Source organism: Grampus griseus (genome assembly GCF_964374135.1).
Source record: "Grampus griseus genome assembly, chromosome: 18".
NCBI classification, from domain to species: domain Eukaryota; kingdom Metazoa; phylum Chordata; class Mammalia; order Artiodactyla; family Delphinidae; genus Grampus; species Grampus griseus.
In genome coordinates this window covers 55573965-55592304 of record NC_139012.1, presented here as the reverse complement: position 1 = coordinate 55592304, position 18340 = coordinate 55573965, and the positions used below count along the sequence as shown (strand labels likewise).

The 18340-nt window shown below is 39.8% G+C and overlaps 1 protein-coding gene across 1 annotated transcript in view; it reads left to right on the top strand.

Moving 5' to 3' along the window:
- The window catches only part of VWA8 (von Willebrand factor A domain containing 8), a gene marked incomplete at its 5' end in the record, with an annotated part of 367871 nt that overhangs the window by 119103 nt on the left and 230428 nt on the right, over positions 1–18340 (top strand). Inside the window, one exon of the mRNA XM_082676017.1 lies at positions 15674–15842. Within this exon, the coding sequence (XP_082532143.1) occupies positions 15674–15842 (169 nt within the window). The remainder of the gene's footprint in view (positions 1–15673; positions 15843–18340) is intronic.

Below are 18340 nucleotides of genomic sequence, written 5' to 3'. Positions count from 1 at the left end.
TGTTTGGCAGTGTTCCTCCCTCTGCTATATTTTGGAAGAGTTTGAGAAGGATAGGTGTTAGCTCTTCTCTAAATGTTTGATAGAATTCGCCTGTGAAGCCATCTGGTTCTGGTCTTTTGTTTGTTGGAAGATTTTTATTCACAGTTTCAATTTCAGTGCTTGTGATTGGTCTATTCATATTTTCTATTTCTTCCTGATTCAGTCTTGGCAGGTTGTGCCTTTCTAAGAATTTGTCCATTTCTTCCAGGTTGTCCATTTTATTGCCATAGAGTTGCTTGTAGTAATCTCTCATGATCTTTTGTATATCTGCAGTCTCAGTTGTTACCTCTCCTTTTTCATTTCTAATTCTATTGATTTGAGTCTTCTCCCTTTTTTCTTGATGTGTCTGGCTAATGCTTTATCAATTTTACTTATCTTCTCAAAGGACCAGCTTTTAGTTTTATTGATCTTTGCTATCGTTTCCTTCATTTCTTTTTCATTTATTTCTGATCTGATCTTTATGATTTCTTTCCTACTGCTAACTTTGGGGTTTTTTTTTCTTCTTTCTCTGATTGTTTTAGGTGCAAGGTTAGGTTGTTTTTTCGAGATGTTTCCTGTTTCTTAAGGTAGGATTGTATTGCTATAAACTTCCCTCTTGGAACTGCTTTTGCTGCATCCCACAGGTTTTGGGTCGTCATGTTTTCATTGTCATTTGTTTCTAGGTATTTTTTGATTTCTTCTTTGATTTCTTCAGTGATCTCTTGGTTATTTAGTAGTGTATTGTTTAGCCTCCATGTGTTTGTATTTTTTACAGATTTTTTCCTGTAATTGATGTCTAGTCTCATAGCCTTGTGGTCAGAAAGATACTTGATACAATTTCAATTTTCTTAAATTTACCAAGGCTTGATTTGTGACCCAAGATATGGTGGATCTTGGAGAATGTTCCATGAGCACTTGAGAAGAAAGTGTATTCTGTTGTTTTTGGATGGAATGTCCTATAAAAATCAATTAAGTCCATCTTGTTTAATGTGTCATTTAAACCCTTTGTTTCCTTATTTATTTTCATTTTGGATGATCTGTCCATTGGTGAAAGTGGGGTGTTAAAGTCCCCTACTAGGATTGTGTTACTGTCGATTTCCCCTTTTATGGCTGTTAGTATTTGCCTTATGTATTGAGGTGCTCCTATGTTGGGTGCATAAATATTTACAGTTGTTATATCTTCTTCTTGGATCGATCCCTTGATCATTATGTAGCTTCCATCTTTGTCTCTTGTAATAGTCTTTATTTTAAAGTCTACTTTGTCTGATATGAGAATTGCTATCCCAGCTTTCTTTTGGTTTCCATTTGCATGGAATATCTTTTTCCATCCCCTCACTTTCAGTCTGTATGTGTCTGGTCTGAAGTGGGTCTCTTGTAGACAGCGTATATATGGGTCTTGTTTTTGTATCCATTCAGCCATTCTGTGTCTTTTGGTGGGAGCATTTAATCCATTTCATTTAAGGTAACTATCAATATGAATGTTCCTATTCCCATTTTCTTATTTGTTTTGGGTTTGTTATTGTAGTTCTTTTCCTTCTCTTGTGTTTCTTGCCCAGAGAAGATCCTTTAGCATTTGTTACAAAGCTGGTTTGGTGGTGCTGAACTCTCTCAGCTTTTGCTTGTCTGTAAAGATTTTAATTTCGCCATCAAATCTGAATGAGATTCTTGCTGGGTAGAGTAATCTTGGTTGTAGGGTTTTCTCCTTCATCACTTTAAATATGTCCTGCCAGTCCCTTCTGGCTTGCAGAGTTTCTGCTGAAAGATCAGCTGTTCACCTTATGGGGATTCCCTTGTGTGTTATTTGTTGTTTTTCTCTTGCTGCTTTTAATATGTTTTCTTTGTATTTAATTTTTGATAGTTTGATTAATATGTGTCTTGGAGTGTTTCTTGTTGGATTTATCCTGTATGGGACTCTCTGTACTTCCTGGACTTGATTAACTATTTCCTTTCCCATATTAGGGAAGTTTTCAATTATAATCTCTTCAAATATTTTCTCAGTCCCTTTCTTTTTATCTTCTTTTTTGGAACCCCTATAATTCAACTGTTGGTGCGTTTAATGTTGTCCCAGAGGTCTCTGAGACTGTCCTGAGTTCTTTTCATTCTTTTTTCTTTATTCTGCTCTGCAGTAGTTATTTCCACTAGTTTATCTTCCAGGTCACTTATCCGTTCTTCTGCCTCAGTTATTCTGCTATTGATCCCTTCTAGAGTATTTTTAATTTCATTTTTGTGTTGTTCATTGTTGTTTGTTTCATCTTTAGTTCTTCTAGGTCCTTGTTAAATGTTCCTTGTATTTTGTCTATTCTATTTCTAAGGTTTTGGATCATCTTTACTATCATTACTCTGAATTCTTTTTCAAGTAGACTGCCTATTTCCTCTTCATTTATTAGGTCTGGTGGGTTTTTATCTTGCTCCTTCATCTGCTGTGTGTTTTTCTGTCTTCTCATTTTGCTTATCTTACTGTGTTTGGGGTCTCCTTTTTGCAGGCTGCACGTTTTTAGCTCCCGTTGTTTTTGGTGTCTGTCCCCAGTGTCTAAGGTTGGTTCAGTGGGTTGTGTAGGCTTCCTGGTGGAGGGGACTAGTGCCTGTGTTATGCTGGATGAGGCTGGATCTTGTCTTTCTGGTGGGCAGGTCCATGTCTGGTGGTGTGTTTTGGGGTGTCTGTGGACTTATTATGATTTTAGGCAGCCTCTCTGCTAGTCGGTGGGGTTGTGTTCCTGTCTTGCTAGTTGTTTGGAATAGGGTGTCCAGCAGTGTAGCTTGCTGGTCGTTGAGTGAAGCTGGGTGTTGGTGTGAGATGGAGATCTCTGGGAGATTTTTGCTGTTTGATATTATGTGGAGTTGGGAGGTCTCTTGTGGACCAGTGTCCTGAAGTTGGCTCTCCCACCCCAGAGGCACAGCACTGACTCCTGGCTGCAGCACCAAGAGCCTTTCATCCACATGGCTCAGAATAAAAGGGAGTAAAAGTAGAAAGAAAGAAAGAAAACGGATAAAAGAAAAGAAAATAAAGTAAGGTAAACTAAAATAGTTATTAAAATAAAAAAATAATTATTAAGAAAAAAAATTTCTTTTAAGTAAAAAAAAAACAAAAACGGACAGATAGAACCCTAGGACAAATGGTGAAAGCAAAGCTATACAGACAAAATCTCACACAGAAGCATACACATACACACTCACAAAAAGAGGAAAAGGGGAAAAAAGTATAAATCTTGCTCTCAAAGTCCACCTCCTCAATTTGGAATGATTCGTTGTCTATTCAGGTATTCCACAGATGCAGGGTACATCAAGTTGATTGTGGAGATTTAATCCGCTGCTCCTGAGGCTGCTGGGAGAGATTTCCCTTTCTCTTGTTTGTTCATACAGCTCCCGGGGTTCAGCTTTGCATTTGGCCCCACCTCTGCGTGTAGGTCGCTGGAGGGCGTCTGTTTTTCGCTCAGACAGGAAAGGGTTAAAGGAGCCGCTGATTCGGGGACTCCGGCTCACTCAGGCCAGGGGAGGGAGGGGCACGGAGTGCGGGGCGAGCCTGCGGCAGCAGAGGCCAACACGACGTTGCACCAGCCTGAGGCCCGACGTGCGTTCTCCCAGGGAAGTTGTCCCTGGATCCCGGGACCCTGGCAGTGGCGGGCTGCACAGGCTCCCCGGAAGGGAGGTGTGGATAGTGACCTGTGCTCGCACACAGCCTTCTTGGTGGCGGCAGCAGCAGCCTTAGTGTCTCATGCCCGTCTCTGGGGTCCGCGCTGTTAGACGTGGCTCGCGCCCGTCTCTGGAGCTCCTTTAAGCAGCGCTCTTAATCCCCTCTCCTCACGCACCAGGAAACAAAGAGCTTGAATTTTTTTTTTTAAGACAACTAGTAAGTATTCAGCTATCATACAGATACTTTGTGTGTGTGTGTGTGTGTGTGTGTGCGCGTGTGTTTATTGAAATATAGTTGATTTACAATTTTAGTTTCAGGTGTACAACAAAGTAATTCAATATTTTTATAGATTATACTCCATTCCAAGTTATTATAAATTGTTGGCTATATTGCCTGTGCTGTACAATATATCCTTATATTTTATTTTATACATAGTAGTTTGTACATCTTAATCTTCTATCCCCGTCTTGCTCCTCCCCGCTTCCTCTCCCCACTGGTAACCGATAGTTTCATCTCTGTCTGTGAGTCTGTTTTTGTTTATTTGTTTGGTTTTTTTATTTTGTATTTTTTGGGTTTTTTTAGATTCCATATATAAGTGAAAACATACAGTATTTGTCTTTCTTTGCCTGACTTATTTCACTTAACATAATATTCTCTAGGTTCATTTACATTGCTGCAAATGGCAGTATTTCATTCTTTTTTGTTGTTGTTGTTATAATTATGAATTATTGTTATCTTTACACCAACTTGTTATGCAGACTAATTTTTTTAACATCTTTATTGGAGTATAATTGCTTTACAATGGTGTGTTAGTTTCTGTTTATAACAAAGTGAATCAGTTATACATATACATATGTCCCCATATCTCTTCCCTCTTGCATTGCCCTCCCTCCCACCCTCCCTATCCCACCCCTCTAGGTGGTCACAAAGCACCGAGCTGATCTCCCTGTGCTATGCGGCTGTTTCCCACTAGCTATCTATTTTATGTTTAGTAGTGTATATATGTCCATGCCACTCTCTCACTTTGTCCCAGCTTACCCTTACCCCTCCCCATATCGCCGAGTCCATTCTCTAGTAGGTCTGTGTCTTTATTCCTGTCTTGCCCCTAGGTTCTTCATGACAATTTTTTTTTTTTACATTCCATATATATATGTTAGCATACGGTATTTGCTTTTCTCTTTCTGACTTACTTCACTCTGTATGACAGACTCTAGGTCCATCTACCTCATTATAAATAACTCAATTTCGTTTATTTTTATGGCTGAGTAATATTCCACTGTATATATGGGCCACATCTTATTTATCCATTCATCTGTCGATGGACACTTAGGCTGCTTCCATGTCCTGGCTATTGTAAATAGAGCTGCAGTGAACATTGGGGAACATGACTCTTTTTGAATTATGGTTTTCCCAGGGTATATGCCCAGTAGTGGGATTGCTGGGACATATGGTAGTCCTATTTTTAGTTTTTTAAGGAACCTCCATACTGTTCTCCATAGTGGCTGTATCAATTTTCATTCCCACCAACAGTGCAAGAGGGTTCCCTTATATCCACACCCTCCCTCTCCAGCATTTATTGTTTGTAGATTTTTTTGATGATGGCCATTCTGACTGGTGTGAGGTGATACCTCACTGTAGTTTTTTGTTGTTGTTGTTGTTGTTTTTGCGGTACGTGGGCCTCCCACCGCTGTGTCCTCTCCTGCTGCGGAGCAACAGGCTCCAGATGCACAGGCTCAGCGGCCATGGCTCACGGGCACAGCCACTCCGCGGCATGCGGGATCCTCCCGGACCGGGGCACGAACCCGTGTCCCCTGCATCGGCAGGCGGACTCCCAACCACTGCGCCACCAGGGAAGCCCCTCACTGTAGTTTTGATTTGCATTTCTCTAATGATAGTGGTGTTGAGCATCCTTTCCTGTGTTCCTGGCAATCTATATCTTCTTTGGAGAAATGTCTATTTAGGTCTTCTGCCCATTTTTGGATTGGGTTGTTTGTTTTTTGATATTGAGCTGCGTGAGCTGCTTGTAAATTTTGGAGATTAATCCTTTTTCAGTTGCTTCATTTGCAAGTATTTTCTCCCATTCTGAGGGTTGTCTTTTCTTCTTGGTTATGGTTTCCTTTGCTGTGAAAAAGCTGTTAAGTTTCATTAGGTCCCATTTGTTTATTTTTGTTTTTATTTACATTTCTCTAGGCAGTGGGTCAAAAAGGATCTTGCTGTGAACTATGTCATAGAGTGTTCTGCCTATGTTTTCCTCTACAAGGTTAATATTGTCTGGCCTTACATTTAGGTCTTTAATACATTTTGAGTTTATTTTTGTGTATGGTGTTAGGGAGTGTTCTAATTTTATTCTTTTACATGTAGCTGTCCAGTTTTCCCAGCAGCACTTAGTGAAGAGGCTGTCTTTTCTCCATTGTATAGTCTTTCCTCCTTTATCAAAGATAAGGTGACCATATGTGCGTGGGTTTATCTCTGGGCTTTCTATCCTGTTCCATTGACCTATATTTCTGTTTTTGTGCCGGTACCATTCCGTCTTGATTACTGTAGCTTTGTAGTATAGTCTGAAGTCCAGGAGCCTGATTCCTCCAGCTGCATTTTTCTATTTCAAGATTTCTTTGGCTATTTGGGGTCTTTTGTGTTTCTATACAAGTTGTGAAATTTTTTGTTTTAGTTCTCTGAAAAATGCCACTGGTAGTTTGATAGGGATTGCATTGAATCTGTAGATTGCTTTGGGTTGCATAGTCATTTTCACAATGTTGATTCTTCCAATCCAAGAAAATGGTATATCTCTCCATCTGTTTGTGTCATCTTTGATTTCTTTCATCAGTGTGATAGTTTTCTGAGTACGGGTGTTTTGTCTCAATAGGTAAGTTTATTCCTAGGTATTTTATTCTTTTTGTTGCAATGGTGATTGGGATTGTTTCCTTAATTTCTCTTTCAGATTTATCACCACTAGTGTATAGTAATGCAAGACATTTCTGTGCGTTAATTTTGTATCCTGCTACTTTACCAAATTCATTGATTAGCTGTAGTTTTCTGGTAGCATCTTTAGGATTCTCTATGTATAGTATCATGTCGTCTGTAAACAGTGACAGCTTTACTTCTTGTTTTCTGATTTGGATTCCTTTTATTTCTTTCCTTCTCTGATTGCTGTTGCTATAACTTCCAAAACTATGTTGAATGATAGTGGTGAGAGTAGACAACCTTGTCTTGTTCCTGATCTTAGAGGAAATGGTTTCAGTTTTTCACCATTGAGAATGATGTTGGCTGTGGGATTGTCATGTATCGCCCTCATTATGTTGAGGTTTCCACCCAGACAGACAGGGTTAAAGGAGTAGCTGATTAGGGTTCTCTGGCTCACTCAGGCCTGGGGGAGGTAGGGGTATAGAATGCAGGGTGAGCCTGCGGCGGCAGAGGCCGGCTTGACATTGCACCAGCCTGAGGCGCCGTGCGTTCTCCTGGGGAAGTTGTCCCTGGATGACGGGACCCTGGCAGTGGCGGGCTGCACAGGCTCCCAGGTGCTGAGGTGTGGACAGTGACCTGTGCTCGCACACAGGCTTCTTGGTGGCTGCAGCAGCAGCACTAGCATCTCATGCCTGTTGATAGCCGTGGCTTGGGCCCGTCTCTGGAGCTCGTTTATTAGGTGCTCTGAATCCCCTCTCCTCACACACCCTGAAACAGTGGTCTCTTGCCTCTTAGGCAGTTCCAGACTTTTTCCCAGACTCCCTCCTGGCTAGCTGTGGTGTACTAGCTCCCTTCAGGCTGTGTTTACGCAGCCAACCCCAGTCCTCTCCCTGGGATCTGACTTCCGAAGCCCGAGCCTCAGCTCCCAGCCCCTTCCCGCCCCGGCGGGTGAGCAGAGGAACCTCTTGGGCTGGTGAGTGCTGGTCGCCACCGATCCTCTGTGCGGGAATCTCTCCGTTTTGCCCTCTGCACCCCTGTTGCTGCGCTCTCCTCCGTGACTCCGAAGCTTCCCCCCCGCCACCCCTCCATCTCTGCCAGTGAAGGGGCTTCCTAGTGTGTGGAAACCTTTCCTCCTTCACAGCTCCCTCCCAGAGGTGCAGGTCCCATCCCTATTCTTTTGTCTCTCTCTTTTTTTTTTTTTTCTTTTGCCCTACCCAGGTACATGGGGGAGTTTCTTGCCTTTTGGGAGGTCTGAGGTCTTCTGCCAGCGTTCAGTAGGTGTTCTGTAGGAGTTGTTCCACGTGTAGATGTATTTCTGATGTAATTGTGGGGAAGAAGATGATCTCCAAGTCTTACTCCTCTGCCATCTTGAAGGTCTCTCCCGCCACTCGCTTCTTGTCTGCAAAGTTTCTACAGAAAAATCTCGTGATAGCCATAGGGGGGTTCCCTTATATGTGACTCTTTTTCTCTTGCTGAGTTTAGAATTCTGTCTTTAACTTTTGGAATTTTAATTATGATATGTCTGGATGTGAGTCTTTTGGGGTTCATCTTGTTTGGGACTCTCTAGGCCTCCTATACCTGGATGTCTGTTTCCTTCTTCAGGTTCAGGAATTTTTCAGCCATAATTTTATCAAATACATTTTTCACCCTTTTCTCTCTCTTCTTCTTCTGGGTTGAATATGAATATGATAATTATTATGAATATTAATATGAATATGAATAATATGAATATTAGTATACTTGATGTTGTCCAAGAGGTCCCTTAAACTATTCTTATTTAAATTTTTTTAAGTTTTTGTTTCTCTGATTGGGTGATTTCCATTATTCTGTCTTTAAGATCACTTATGCATTCTTCTGTATCACATAGTCTGCCATTAATTCCTTCTAGTGTATTTTTCATTTCAGCTATTGCATTCTTCAGCTCTGATTGGTTCTTTTTTATATTTTCCAATTCCTTACTAAAATCATTACTGTGTTCATCTATTCTTTTGCTTAGTTCAGTTAACATTCTTATTGCTAATGCTTTGAACTCTTTATATGGTAAATTTTTGATTTCTGGTTCATTAGTTGTTTTTTCAGGTTTTTTCCCTTATTCTTTCGTTTGGTACAAATTACTCTGTCTTCTCATTTTACTTGACTTTCTCTGTCACTATGAAATTAGGTAAAACAGTTACCTATCCCATTCTTGAAGGGGTGCCCTTGTGTGGGAGCATCCCTATGCAGTTCCCAGTGGATTTGGTGGGAGAGGTGAATAGGAAGTGAGCGTGGGTCACATCTTTTCCTAGGGTGTGCTGGCAGCCATCACCTTTTCAGGTGATGGGGCTGGAGATGGAGGGGCTAGAGCCAGAGCCAGGTGTGGCCCAGGACTTCTCCTGTTCTATGTGACTGTCATCGCCCTAGTGGAGTCAGGGTTGGGTCCCAACGTGCTGGAGCAGAAGCCCTGAGGGTCTGGTCTGAGCTCGTTCCATTCCCTCTAAGTGTGCTCCCTCCCCCACTCCCAGCAACAGCATCTTTGCCCTAGAGAGGAGCAGCGTCGGAGCAAGAGGGGCCAGAGCATACCCTTGGCTTGGGCTGGGACGTGGGCTGGGGAGGTCCCAGCACACCAGTCAGATCTTTAGACTGCTCCTGATGTGGCACCTCCACGAACACCAGTATGGCCACCCTCACCCCATTCAGATGTTGTGCTGGATCTGAGCCAGCTCCATCCCCCGCAGCTAAGCACTCTGCTCTGCAAAGGCAGGCTTCTCCCTCGTGTGGAGCTAGAGCTGGAGGGGCTGGAGCGGGTGCCTAGTGCTGGCTGGGCTGGGCTCTGGGCTGGTCTCTGGAAGCCAACTAGAACCCCAGGCAGTTTCAATCTGCTTCCTCCACCTTGCTTCCGGGAGTCAGCAAGTGAGTTTGCCGTCTTCACAAGCAGGTCTAGGTTTCTTAGAGCCCTCCTGTAAGTCCCACTGGTTTGCAAGCCAGCTAGGCGGACTTGTCTTCCCAGAGTCAGACCCCAGGACTGAGGTGCCTAATACATGTTTCGAACTGCTCACTCCCCAGGGAGGATCTCTGAGCCTGTGTTATCCCCCTCCTCTCTGTGTCCCCTCTCAGGGGCATAGGTCCCAAGCTGATCGCTTCTCTTCCCTTCCTACCCAACTCTGTGTGCATCTTTCCCTTGGGGGTACAAGAGTCTTTCTGCCTGTCTCCAGTTTGTTTTCAGTGAGAATTGCTCCACCAGTAGATGTGGATTGTTAGTAAATTTCTTTACCTTTTCCTGGTTAACCTTGCTTTAATTTTGTTGCCCATTTTTGTCTTTCTGAGAATAAATATGTGCTCTTTTAGGGTTGAAAAAGTTAGATTCTTCCTTTAAACCACTTGACTATATCTTTCAAGGCTGTGTTCATTGGGTAGAGAGCAGGCAGCTTGACTAAAAGGACGTAGCATAGCATAAAAACTGGGAAATTTGTACCCTGTGAGAAAATTAATTTTTTCATGGGTTGTTCTTATATGACCCATTACCTAGCTGAGTTGATCCTGTATTGTGTCCGTATCTAATATGTCACTCTTGGCATTAGTATTTGAAGTATAAATTAGAAACTCATAACCCAAGTCTCCTATCCTTTTATTCTGTACCTAAGCACAGAACTGAAGTTCAGCAAAGTGATTATTATTTGTCTTCGTCTTTAAGTAAACTCAGCTATTAATGCTTTGTTTCTTTGTGGGGAATTTTGAGATAGAAAAAATATCAAAGGTAGAATGAAAGGAAATCAGAATTAAGCTTCTTTGCCTCTAGACCCAGTTTGATAAATTTAGATACTTTTGGCTTTTAGATAGGAACAATTTTCATATTTGTGTTTGGCAGGAATCCTGTAGCTACAAGTAAGAGCAACAAAAGTAAAACTTTAAATTCTTGCAAAAAGGAATTTGGGGGTATCTCACATGTTCAAAGGAAGGGAAAGGATGCTCTTGGGCCTCAGGAAATAACTGGAACCTAGGACTTTAATGTTGTCCAGACTCTGTTTTGCTCTATACTTCACCTCGTTGTTTCGAGTGTCACAATACCTGATACGTAGTAGGTCACTTAGTAAATGTTTTTGAAAAATAAATAAATCTTAACCTAGAATAAATTCTAGAAAACTCAAGGTAAAGTAATTCTATGAATCCAGTTTTAGATAACTTTCTGAGCTAGCAATGTTTCCTTTTATGAACCTACTAATTAGTAATACTTTGGCTTTTAATGACAAACCTGATAACATGGGGTCTCATAATTAACATCTACTAGCAGTGAGCTACCAAGCCTTTCAGCTTCATAGGATGAAACCCAGTTTCTATACAATTATATTTGACTCCTTTGCTTACCTTCATTGGGGTCTAACCCTTCACCAAGATCATATACCTTGATCGTTTCCTTAGTATTCTTTGCAGGTAATGACATAGCTAATGTTCCCTTAGAAATAGCTTAAGAAGGGCTTCCCAGGTGGCGCAGTGGTTGAGAGTCCGCCTGCCGATGCAGGGGACGCGGGTTCGTGCCCCGGTCCGGGAAGATCCCACGTGCCGCGGAGCAACTAGGCCCGTGAGCCACAGCTACTGAGCCTGCGCATCTGGAGCCTGTGCTCCACAACGGGAGAGGCCGCGATAGTGAGAGGCCCGCGCACCGCGATGAAGAGTGGCCCCTGCTCGCCGCAACTAGAGAAAGCCCTTGCACAGAAACGAAGACCCAACACAGCCAAAATTAATAAATAAATAAATAAAAATTAAAAAAAAAAAGAAATAGCTTAAGAAATGTGAGAGACTTTCCTTCTTCTGTTGCAAGACGCCAGGAATACTGTGGACATGGTCGTTAGAAATAACATGATGGCCACACACACCAGACACCATGCCTGCATTTCTCACAGGAAATAAGGACCGAAATAGAACTACTTACTTTGATGAGAAAACTTCTTTGGGGAAAGGGGGAGTATACTATAGGCTGCTAAATGTGTCCCTTCCTGCTGTTGGTCAGAGCCTAGATGAGGGGGATGAGAGTTTCTATGAATTGCTAATAGTTTATTTTACCAAAAATAAGGCCTCTGGTTATCTCAGGGAAGAAATAAAGATTAGGGGCCTAGTCTCAGTTGTAATTATATATGCTCTAATGTTTTTGCATTTTTATTGAATATTTTTATTGATTGTGATTAAACATTGAAAACAGTTTATAATCTCCCAGTTTTTATTAATCAGTTGTGAACGGTAAGTGGACATTGGGCACAATCCTCAATCCGTTACATTCCCTGGACCCTTTTACTCTTACTCATGTTTGAAGATAGTTACGATTCAAGCATTCGAGGTAGGTACTCTCCTACCTCCCCCAGAAACCTCAGGATCTCTTTGCTAGAAAATTAGGCTGTATAAATTTTTAACAAAATTCAAGGTAGATCTAGGGTTTTATGCCCAAGTCTTTGTGTTTGATTTCAAAACAAAGCGCTGTATGCAAATTCTGATTTTGAAAAATCATGCTAAACATTTTACAGTCAAGGGAAAGTTCTAAGCTCTGTGCCTTTGAAGGATCTCATTACTTATTATTGTGTGTATTGCTTATGTCTTTTTTATACACAAATGTGTCACATATTTGATATAAGAATGAACCTTGTAAAAAAAAAATTCATTCAAGACCAGATTTAGACTAGCTGCTCTCCTTTTGAAGGGGAAACCATTATTCTCAGTTCTTATCACTTATCTTTGTTTTGTCCTTGCCACCAAAGGTCTTCAAAAATTTTCTTGCAGTGGTGGTTATTAACAGCAGCAATACATTTATCTATCTATCTATCTATCCATCCATCTATCTATCTCTCATCTGTCTTTCATCACACTAGACACTGTGTGGTATAAAGATGTGTTAGGTGTGTCCATGCAGTTTGCTACATTGCAAAAAAGGAGAAATATGGACTGTGTACAGGACTGCATAACCTCCAGGTTCTGAGTTGGAACATTAGTATTATAGTGTGGAAGGCCAGTTACAAAATCCTCTTCCAGTTCATGATTAATATCTTTATAAAAACCTTCTATATTATGATTTCAAGTTCCTTAATAAACACATTTGACAAAAATGTAGCATATAATTTCCTTCAAAATATAGAAATTTATTGAATTTTTTGTTTTATTAAAGCTCTGTTGAGGTATAATTGACATATTAAAAACTGCATATTTAAAGTATACGGTTTGATAATTTTTGGCTTTTTTATACACCTATGAAACCATCACCACAATCAATATAATGACTACATCTACGATCCCCAAAGTGTCCTTGGTCCCCTTTATAATCCCTCTCTCTCTCCCCTTCTCACCCTCCTCTTCTACCCCTAGGAATCTACTTCCTGTTATTCTATACAACTTGTATTTTCTAGAGATTTATATAAATGGAATCACACACTTATTACTCTTTTGGACCTACCTTCTTTCACTCAGCATAATTATTTTGAGATATTCCATGTTGTTATGTATATCAGTAATCCATTCCTTTTTGTTGCTGAGAAGCATTGGAAAGTACTTTACTCTCTAAAAACCTATGCCCCCAAACAAACATATTGACCGCAGTATTTTAATTTTTTAAGTCTTTGTAAAAGATCTTTTGCTTTAAAATTTTTTAATCTTTATGAAATAATATCTGTTTATCTGAAGTTAATCCATATCTTTAGTTTCATTTGTTATTTGTTGTTAAATTCCAGTAAAATTGAAGTTAACCTTGATTTTAACTTTTCATAGTGCTATTTCCTAATTCTCAGTTATTTACCACTGCTTCGGCCTTTGTGTTACCCACCAATACGTCAAATCACCTGAAAGTACATGGCTGATCCTCAGGCGTACTCTGCTCTAACTTTCAGGCTTGGAGAACCTAGCTTCATTAGGAAATGACTTTCCATATGACCTATTTATATGTAAGGAAGCCTTTGCGGAGATCCTAACAAACAAAAAGATCCTTCTCATCCTGTTATTCAGTACTTCGATGGCTGTTTTTATTGTCAGCATACACTTCTCTGCCTGTCAACATCAGCTGTCTAACAAACTGCCCCCTTTAATTTTTTTTTTTTTTTTTTTTTTTGTGGTACGTGGGCCTCTCACTGTTGTGGCCTCTCCCGTTGCGGAGCACAGGCTCCGGACGCGCAGGCTCAGCAGCCGTGGCTCACGGGCCCAGCCGCTCTGCGGCATGTGGGATCTTCCCGGACCGGGGCACGAACCCATGTCCCCTGCATCGGCAGGCGGACTCTCAACCACTGCGCTACCAGGGAAGCCCCTTTCCCCTTTAATTTTATCCAGCTCATTTGGGTACCCTGCTAGAGTCAGTACCAGAAAGCAAGCCACAGACAATGCATGTCATAAGCAATAACCATCCCCCTATATTAGTTAAAACCACCTAGCTTGCTTTCATGTTAATTGTTCTTCTAGGCCTGAATTTACAGCTCATCTATGGTACCTTTTCCTGACCTATTGGTTTAAGGTGTAAATTGGACTTCCTCTTTTGGCTTGCTTATTGGATTTTGGCTTTGTTTATTCCCTAATTTAGTATCCCTCACTGTCTTGAGTTAAAAATTACATTTGCAGCTTTACTTTTGAACAAAGCACAAATAAGCAGACTCTGTCTCTGCCACCTTCTTTTGTCCCGGCTAGGAGAGAGGAGGATCAAGGATGAATCCAACATCTGTTGCTGGGCCATGAAGCAGACTTTTCTGGATTATAGCAAATCACTTAGCAGAAGTGGAAAATGGAATAACCTTTCCTTTTAGCTTTCAGATCATAGAATTTTCTCTGTCCAGGTTCTGTTAGGTGACTGTCTAATTACTAGCAATCATGAGTGATCGTGTTATCCTCAGGACTTTCAGGCATTATCTGTGTCGTTATCCTTTCCTCTTTTCCTAGAACAACTCCTTTGAACAGATCATCCCCGTGCCATTCTTGGGGAAGTCTTTTTTTTTTTTTTCCTACCCAGAGAAATGAAATGGTATTTGGTAGCTTTTAGGAATTCATCCAGACTTTTCATATGACCATTTCTAAAAATTGCTTTTCCCTGACTTACAAATTATGCTGTCACCCCCTAAGATTACAGATCATGCAGTCAGGGACTCAGTGGACCTACCTTTTCTATTGGGAGGACTTTTTCTTATCTGAAATCTTCAGAGTATTTATTTGATTCTTTCTACACATGTCCTATCTCCTGATATTTTCACTGCGCAATCACATAACTTGAGTTCTACCATGATAGTTAATGGCAATGAAGAAACGCCATTTAGGTCCCTTTATTTTGGTTTTTCTGAAGATCTTCGCAAGTGTTTGAGTTTCACCTCTCCTTTCTCAGCAAGGATGATATAACCCTCAAAAAGTCTATTTGCCCTGCAATTTTGAAAATTGATAAGAACTGAGGATATTACTCATGATTAGATCATGATAAAGGATTTCTAGCTCCTTCTTCAAAAGCTACTCAAGTCATTTCACAAAGCATGGGAAGTCTTATTTTATTTCTCTGTGTGTCCTAGAATATTTACATCTTCAGATTCCCTAGCAGAGATTTATCAAAGAGATTACTTTAAAAATCATATTGTTTCCTATAAAATGACAAACGAGTGAGTTATATGGAAGTTCACTTTTCTCTACCTTTTTAAGACCTAAGTATTCATATTGCCAATCCAAAGTTTAATTTTAGTCCAATCCCGTATGCTCCTTAAATTTTCTATATTATAAAAAGTCTTCTTATCCTGAATCATACTTCTTGGTATTTCTGTGGTTGACATAGAGTGGGTTCCTTGCAAGACAGGAGATTTTGACTAAACACAGGGGACCTATGAAATGAATATGGACTGTTTGGGGTTATGTTTCAAGGGACTATGGAGAAAATTTATCGTAAGTATAACAACATATCCAAAACGGTGCTTTGTACCAGGGATGGAGTTTCATCAGTGGATGTGGTACATCATAAATATTAATGGTTGGTGATTCTTCTTTTGTTTTAATCTTAGGTTTTTAGAGTGTCCTGACTTGTTTTTTCAAAGCTTGTTCTTTGGATAATAGCTTTAACTGTAGTACAGCCTTATTATTGGCTAGGCTTTAGCTACCATATCTTAATTTCTAACATAAAAGGTTATGTTTTGAAAATTTTTTTTTTCCTTTTAGATCGATTTTTCCTGTCCACCCCTCCTTCAGAATCATTGCCTTAGCAGAACCCCCTGTTACTGGAAGCACGGCACAGCAGTGGCTGGGACCAGAATTCTTAACCATGTTCTTTTTCCATTACATGAAACCACTTGTCAAAAGTGAAGAAATCCAAGTGATTAAGGAAATGGTAAGAGTGAGGCCAGCTCTAGCCTGTTGCCTTCAGCTGTTCTCTTTTTAAGGTCTTTGTGACACCTGCTTGAGCAGAGTTGGATATTTTGGACTTTTTCTCACTGTTAATTTCCAGATTTCCTCATAAAATGGTTCTCAGATGTCAACATTTTTCAAACTCATCTGGAGGGCTTGTTAAATGACAGATTGCCAAGTCGGTGGTTCTGGGATGGAACATGAGAATTTGCACTTCTAAAGGTGATGCTGACAGCTGCTGGTCTGGGGACCACACTTTGAGAACCATGAATGTTAGGCTATCTCTCCGTTTTCCTCATGTGGAAGCAGTTTGGGGATTCCTTTTCCTTTTATATTCAGCCGAAGGTGACTAAATTTTAAGTTCCTACTATTAGGAGAGGCCAAATATATTTTAGTTCCTTAGATTTTGTAGAAAATACTAAGTAGTGGTTCCCTCGGGATTGTAATATATCCTATACTTAACTGATTAGTTGTCTAGTGGCTTGTTGTGTATGTAAACTATTATTGCAGTGTCTGCCTTAACCAAGCACTGTGTTTAGCACGTTTGGAGTTCTAGAGCTGCACTATTCAGTGTAGTAGCACTAGCCACATTAAATCAAATTCAAAAATTCAGTTTCTCAGTCTTATTTCAAGTGGCCGATAGCATAGATAAAGAACATTGCCATCATCACAGAGAGTTCTATTGGACAGTACTATTCTAGATCACTAATAATTAACTTTTTACATAAATGCGCTCATCCCCTTTGAAATACCAGAATGAATGAATTAATTTTAGGTCTTATGAGCATGGTTGTGGATAAGGGCATAGGCTTTAAAGTCAAATAGCTTGCCTTTAAATGTCAAATCCACTACTGATGAGCTTCTAGGTCGTGGGTAAATTACTCAACTGTAGGCTCTTCATCTGAAGATGGGGATGATACTACTTCTTACATCACAGGATTGATTTAAAGAATAAATGAGTATGTACTGAATAGAGCTTCAAATTTTAAAAGTTCCAATTACTTAAATGCCCAAAGAAACCCTGAGCAGTTTATTTCTGAAATAGTCACGTGATACCAGTCATTGTTGTAACAACTCCTGTTCTTTTTAAATTAAAATTTTAAACTTGTTATTATTTATGTAAAAATTTCTTATTATTCAATACAAATACATATTTAATTAGTTTAAAATTGGTGTACTTAAAAGCAATCAGTATATGTTTTGGGGCAACTGTTCTTCAGCGTTCATTGATAAATAGATCATGCCCCTCAGGTATGTGGTTGGTTTTTATTTATTTATTTACCTTAATGAAGTATAGTTGATTTACAATGTTGTGTTAATTTCTACTGTACAGCAAAGTGATTCAGTAATGCATATATATACATTCTTATTCGTATTCTTTTCCATTATGGTTTATCACAGGATATTGAATATAATTCCCTGTGCTATACAGTAGGACCTTGTTGTTTATCCATTCTCTGTATAATAGTTTGCATCTACTAATCCCAAACTCCCAATCCATCCTTTCCCCACCCACCAGGTATGTGGTTTTAAAGTCCTTGAAAAAATGGACAGCTTGAGCAACCGCCCTTTATACAAGGATACCTTACATCTCTTAGTAGACATAGATATAAGATTACTACTAAATGAAGGAGTTTGGTTTCAGTAAGAAAAGTGCCTAAATTAGAGTTGAAGCTAACAAAAAAGGATATAATATATGAAAAGTTTCTTATGGGTACACTCTGTGCCAGTTTTTAATTGGTTAGAGGCTCCTTTCAGTTTTGTCCTGGTGATGGAATTAGAAATGAAGAGTGGCCTGGTTTTGATTACCTGATTCTTTTTCTTTTTTTAATTGAAGTATAGTTGATTTATAATATTGTGTTAATTACTGCTGTACAGCAAGGTACTCAGTTATACATATATATACATTCTTTTTCACATTCTTTTTCATTATGGTTTATCACAGGATATTGAATATAGTTCCCTGTGCTATACAGAAGGACCTTGTTGTTCATCCATTCTATATATGCCAGTTTGCATCTGCTAATCCCAAACTCCCAATCCATCCCTTTCCCACCCTTCTCCCCTTTGGCAAGTCTATTCTCTATGTCTGTGATTCTGTTTCTGTTTCATAGATAGGTTCATTTGTCATATTTTAGATTCCACATATAAGTGATCTCATACAGTGTTTATCTTTCTCTTTCTGACTTACTTCATTTAGTATGGTAGTCTCTAGTTGCATCCATGTTGCTGCAAACGGCATTATTTCATTCTTTTTTGTGGCTGAGGAGTATTCAATTGTATATATGTACCACATCTTTTTTACCTGATTCTTAAAGAGAAAGCAGAGGCAGATGTGTTTCCTGAGAAAATGAATAAGCAAATTTATCCACAGGTTAAACATGATACCTATAATCAGAGATTTCAAAAATTATAATTCTAATATTGTTTGATAAGTAGCCATAATTTCTGGTTGATTGATCATATATCCCAATTTATTCT